Here is a 6,477-nt window from a genome sequence, read left to right on the forward strand (position 1 = left end):
CTCCCTAACTCTTCTCTATGCTTTCAGTGTGTCTTTCTTCAATCCAGCCAAAGATTTGTTCATGCCATTCTCTTAAGTTCTTCAGTGGCTTCTCCTCCCCTTTGGGAAGAAGTCTGCTCCATATCATGGTACCCAAGACCATCCTTGATCTAGCCTTTGCCTGACCCATCTTCTTCTCTAGGCACAGCTTTTATCTCTTGTCACTTCTGACCACATATGTTATATGTTACTATCACAGAATTGCTTCCAGTTCTCTTTGCATGTGTGTGCACCCATACAAGGAAATGCGCATCCACCACCACCACCACTGCTATGCTGTTTTCTAGGTTCTGTGCCCTTGGCCTGGAGTCATCTTTTTCTTCTTCTCCTTTCTTTTTGACAACACCTCACACATCTTTTGCTCATGGAACTAGTACAGATGTCATCTACTCCAAGAAGCAAAAGGTTTTGCTAGCATTTTGTTAGGATTTCTTCACTCTATCCCGTATACATATGCATACTTTTATCATATTGTGTATTAATTTTCTGTTTTATATCAGTCTTACCCCACTAAATTGTGAGCCCCTTGAGGTCTGCAGCCATATTGTTCAGTTTTGAGATTTCAATTTCTAATGTAGTCTGGTACATATTAGATGCCCAAGACCTTTACTGAATGAATGAATGAATTTAATAAATGAATACATTGATTCTAATATTTACCAACTCATAGTAATTATGTATTTGTTCATGTGTTACCTCATTTAATTAAAATGATTTATGCATATATATATAACATCAATATAAAACACATTTAATCCAAATTAAGTTATTGTTTATGTAATCCATTTGAATTCATGGCTCAATATCTTTAAGAATTTCAAGCAAAGAAGCAGAGTCCAAAATCTTCAAAAATAACTGAAAGAGAATCTTCAGTCTCTTGGGGAATATTCAAAAACATGCAAGTCACAAGCCCTAATAACTTTCCATATATTATCCTTAATTTCATTTCATCCTTAATTTTCTCACATCTCAAATTGTTCAAATCTACTAAATTCTCCTAAAATATTATCTGGAGCACTTTTCTTTATTCCTGCTCCTCATTTCTTTTTTATTTAGATTTGTACTTGGGCAAAGAGAATCTTCCCTGTTTAATAAGGGGAGGGGGAGGAACAACTGAGCAATAGAACACCAGCTTCTCTTTAGAAGATGGAGGCAGGGAGTGTTATGGACAATTGCCCAAGGACATATATATATGTTTGTTTGGATATGACATTACTTTCTTGAGATTATTGGTCAATTCCTCTTTTATATTATCATGTGGAAGACATCTTTATCTGAATGTACCCTTCCACTGCAGGTGATTACCTCGCCTCTTTAAAACAAAACACAACAAAACAAAACACTATTCTGAACATGTAGCCCTTTCAGCCATACCTATAATGCAAGTATATTTTACAGCCCTATTGGTTTGTTGAATGGAAAAATCTTGGGCTCAGTACTTTTTCTCTCTTTGTAGTTTGTTCGTGGTTAGAGTCTATGTACTTCATGCTTTATACATTACCATCAGTTGTATGATGAAGATCCAAGGAAAGCCTCTCTCAAAATAGTTTTGTTGCAAAGAGAAAATAGCATTTATGCACTTTGGCAGGAACTGTACTCTTGAACCATGTTCAGTTTTGAAACTTGACTGGAAAAATCCATTGCATGGAGAAGCCACCACACAGGATCCTGAGCTGAGTCTATTGTTAGAAGAAGAAAGAGGCACCAACAGGGCATAGAGCTCTGAGGACCTCTGAGAGCTTGTGCATACTGTGTCTGGCAGGGGACCTCCCCTCAGCAATACATACATTCAAGAAGAGGCAAAGCAGGAAACCTGCCCTTGGCCAAGTGTCTTTACATAACCAGAATTTGGCTTTGTGTTAGCTTATTTACATGGCAGTTTCACAAATTAAAAACAAAAAACAAAACAAAAAAAACCACTTTATTTTACTCACTACATCATAATATTCCTATAATTTCGGAATCCTTTATAGTTTTGGGTAGAGTGTTCTGCCTTAGGTCCTGAAGGCAGTGCCTAATCACCCAGTCCCCTCACCTTTAAGTAGTCAGTGTTTCTGTGTTCTCACTGGTGTCATGGGATAGGGTGGGGTCTCATTTTGCTTAGTTATTTTGGTAAAGACTACTCAGCCAGCCACGTTTGAATCACAGTAGCTGGTTTAAAGCCTTTTGCCTCAGTAGCAACTGACAGGTGTTAAAGGAATGTTTGGCCGCATCACTAGTTATTTCTCAATAATTCAGTATTGTGTTAAGTTGCCCCACTCCAACTGGGAAATTTTTTCTGTTTTCATACCCAGTTACCTCTGTAGTATGTGAGGCTGCCCCAGGATATCAGGGCTAGAATGAATATTTATGTTTGTCATGATTCAGGCTACAGGAGGTTCTAAGTGCAGTAAAGAAGGGCCACTATAGCAGTAAGGTGCCTTATGGGCCAACAGTCTCCAACAGAGGGCAAGAGCTGTTTCTGAAAGTCTTATCCAAAGCCTTCCTATGACAGCCATTTTTGAGGGACGCCTGTCCTCATAGTCCTGAGTCACTTTATTGAGTAACTCTTTTAGTTTCTTACAACAATTTTTGCTTTTAGAGTGTAAGACAGGATGAATTCTAGGGCACCTTGTCTCGTGGCACCAGAAATTGGTAGCTCTTCTTTCATTCAATCCATTGCCAGCCAGTGGAGCTCCTTAGCCCCTTCTCTATCTACCCATGGTGATATATTTTCCAAGAGATTTATTTTTCTTTCCATGTCACTTGGCCTAAAGTAGAGCTATCCTAGGTTATCATGATAGATCTCCCCTATCAGGAGATCTTACTCCTTTTCATTAGGAAGAAGAGGTCAGGGAATCTATCTGAGACCCTCCTTCCTGGAAGGCACCTGGATTTGTGAAAAATTTCTCCTTTTCCATCTCTGAAATCTTTATAGCAAGAGGAATGCTGACTCCATAAGTCAGACTGAAGGCCCTGTCATATCATGTCTCGCAAGTGGCCCTCAGGGGTTTATGGTGACCCACCTCTATAGACAACTGGCAGAGTCTTTGACCTGAGGGGGGAAAGTATCATTTAAATACAAGGCACACAGCTATATATAAAGGTATTTTATGATGCTTCACGAAAAAACAAAAGGTAGATTAGATCTAAATCTGTCTTTACGCTAAGAACTAGTACTATGGTCTATTGAGAGGTATTAAAGACTCTTCTTCAGGAGGGTCCAGAAATGGAACAAAATCTTATCAGTGGGGGATAGTTTTGGTAGGGTTCTGTTATAGGGAAAGTGAATGGGAGAAACAGCTTCTGGGTCTTTGTAATCAAATATCTTGTTTGCTTTTTAAAGACTAGCTGTTAGTTGCTTAGACTTGGTTCTGAATCAGGTTTGGGAAGTGAGCTCTCAGTTTGGATTCTGCTGCCTTATCTGGTCAGCAGTAAATATCAGCATATAAATGAATCCTTCATAAGTCTGTGGGGAAATTTTAACTTCTGCACCACCGCAATTACCCATAATTTATATGAGGTTCTGATCATCACCCAAATCAATGAATAGCAAGGTACTCCCACATGCTGTAAGAATTTAGTTATATTTGAGTTATTACACAAAGTTTATCATTTGTTTTTATTCTGCAGCCTCCACCTCAGATTTATGACAAACAGTTGGACGAAAGAGAACACACCATTGAAGAATGGAAAGGTGACTCTACCACTTAAATGTACATTTTGCTTTATTGAAACTCAGAAATTATCTTTGAGGCGTCTCCTTTTAAAACAATTTAGTAACAGATGATTTTATAATCATTTTCCTCACACCATTTTCAAAGCTCTCAAACTTTATATTTTCATACTAATAACAATACTGCACTTACTCAAGAATGTAAGGAATTAATTACTAACACTTTTTAAAATAGTACCGATTGTCAAAGTATTTGTCGTGGTGAAGGGGAAGCTTCAATTCAAAATTTCAGAATGACACATTCCATGTTTGTACATAAAATTATCGCATAAAACAAACAAAATTATGTCTAAGATGGCCTTAGATATTAAAAAATAAAAGATAGGTAATATATGAATTCATTCACTTCACTTATAGGGCTTGAAAGTTTTAATAGAAAATATATGTATCTAAATGGCTTATTTATCCTTCAAAATAAGAAAATAATGAATAAATACATTAGTTCATTTTTTTCACCAGAACTCTTCCAAGCACATAATACATGGTCAAGATTATACTCAGGGTGAAATAAACCAGAAACTATGAAGAATTATTAAACTAATATAAATAACTACAGAGTAGAATAAATATGAAAAATTAAATGCAGATCATAACAAACCATTAGGTTAAAATGAAGAAGAACATAAATGGAAGCTCTGAAGGGAAGAAATATTTTAGCTGCTTTGAAGGAGTTAATCACTATAAGTTGGGGGAGCAGGAAAATACCAGTATAGGGACATATGGGGAAAACAAAGGGTAGGAATGAGCAAGAAGTGTTATAAAAATAGCAAAGAGATTTCTCTAGTCAAGGGGTCCTGTTGGAGAATAGTGGACCAAGTAAACAAAGATGCTAAATGATAGACAGAAGACTTGATTTGATCTAATAAGGACCAGAAGTTACTCTTAAGAGTTTGTGTGTAGGTAGGTATTAGGATATAAATATCATTTGAGGATGAACATGGACTAAATTGGAAACTGGAAAGAGATATACTTGTAAAGACAATGATTATATAAATTGCAACCTGTCACAAAGCAAGAATAAGTAGCACTGATTTTTAGTTAAAAGGGGAAAATTAAAAGAAAGAATATATACATGTTTAACTCTAGCAAAGAAAAAGCCAGAAATGGATGCCAGTTTGGGAATAAATATAATAATTGTTATAATGTTGGGTTTTAGGCAAGTTTAGTTTTACAAATCCAAGATTTGAGTCTAGCAAAAAATGAAGAAAGCGTTGGAAAATTGTTGGGAAGTAATAGTTTATAGTCAGGAGGGTGTGTGCCTCTCTTAGGGAGCGAATATAGAAGAAATCTGGACGCTCAAAACTGAGCCCTTAAAGTTCTTAAAGAGATAAAGTTAGATGGCATCAGAAATCTCCCAAAGAATTCCGAACCAAGTAAAATGTGTATTCTTCACACATTTGTTTTGTCAAATGCTTTATTGAGCACTTACTTTTGCCAGGTTCAGTGCTGTTGCAAGAAAATGTAGAAATAGAGGAGTAAAGGAATCCCAATTGATTTGTAGTTTACTCAATTCCATCAAAATGTTATTATTTGTCATTAACTAGTAAGTTTTCTCTGCATATTAAGGAGAAATTTGTTTTTTATGACACTGATATTTGTTTCTTACAGAACTTATCTACAAAGAAGTAATGAATTCTGAAGAAAAGACTAAAAACGGTGTTGTAAAAGGACAACCTTCTCCTTCAGGTACTCACTCTCAGTGAATAACTAATAAACCACTATTTGTGTATTTTTTTTTTTTTTTGGCCTTGAGGAGGGATTGCAGCCAATAACATTGCTAATAGAGCACATGAACTAATATCACATGATTATTTCTCTCTAGTGATTTTCATTCTATTCCTTTTGATATTTAGTGTGGTATTCATTCTGATTATTCTGATTATGAGGACCAGCACAAGAGTTCTTTCAGAGTTATTTTAAGATAATAGTGAATCTTTAAGAAATGTTAACAAGGGCTGGTTAAAGGGTAACTGCTTCTCATCAAAACACAGCCATTATGCTCTCTGACCACCACGTCAATGTAGAGGTCAGGAATCCCTCCAGCCAAAACCTCTTTACTCAGTCACTCCAGTGTTGGAACTCTTCCCAAGTTTGGTGTGACAGTAGTTAAAGCATCTGCTAAGATGGGTTCTGATTAAAGTCAGCATGGAAAATCTCTCAGTTTGCCATCTACAGAATCAAACACATATGTGTACATATACTGTACATATTTTGCTGATCCTAGTAATGTGCTTTAGGATTACTTAAGATAATTTACTTACACTCAGTGCTAATATATTTTTCCTAAGACCTATGTTCTGAATGTAAAGAAAATATATAAAGAGTTTTAGAAAATGTGATGGCTTATCTCTAGCTTTAAACTACACTCAACTCACGCTGGCAAGAATGTAGGCTGCAAATGATTAGTTGTTTAGAGGAAAATGAATTGGTGCCCTACCTTTGATAAACAGTTTTTTCCTCATGCACTCTAAATTGTTTCAGGAAGGGCACCTGGGTGGCTCAGTCAGTTAAGCATCTGCCCTTGGCTTGGGTCATGATCTCAGGGTCCTGAGATCAAGCCGCATATTGGGTTCCCTGCTCAGTGGAGAGCCTGCTTCTCCCTCCCTCTGCCACTCCCCCTGCTTATGCTTGCTCTCCCCCTGCCCTCTGTGTCAAATAAATGAATAAAATATTTAAGGAAGGAAGGAAGGAAGGAAGGAAGGAAGGAAGGAAGGAAGGAAGGA

General features: G+C 36.7%; 1 protein-coding gene across 3 annotated transcripts in view; it reads left to right on the plus strand.

Annotated features, from left to right (window-relative positions):
* Positions 1-6,477, plus strand: part of MAPK10 (mitogen-activated protein kinase 10) — a 324,165-nt gene that overhangs the window by 304,509 nt on the left and 13,179 nt on the right. For all 3 annotated transcript variants that reach the window (XM_044912681.1, XM_044912680.1, XM_044912682.1), the window contains 2 exons: positions 3,652-3,715; positions 5,363-5,440. In XM_044912681.1, coding sequence (XP_044768616.1) covers positions 3,652-3,715; positions 5,363-5,440 — 142 coding nt within the window. The remainder of the gene's footprint in view (positions 1-3,651; positions 3,716-5,362; positions 5,441-6,477) is intronic.

Source organism: Neomonachus schauinslandi, chromosome 2 (genome assembly GCF_002201575.2).
Source record: "Neomonachus schauinslandi chromosome 2, ASM220157v2, whole genome shotgun sequence".
Taxonomy (NCBI): domain Eukaryota; kingdom Metazoa; phylum Chordata; class Mammalia; order Carnivora; family Phocidae; genus Neomonachus; species Neomonachus schauinslandi.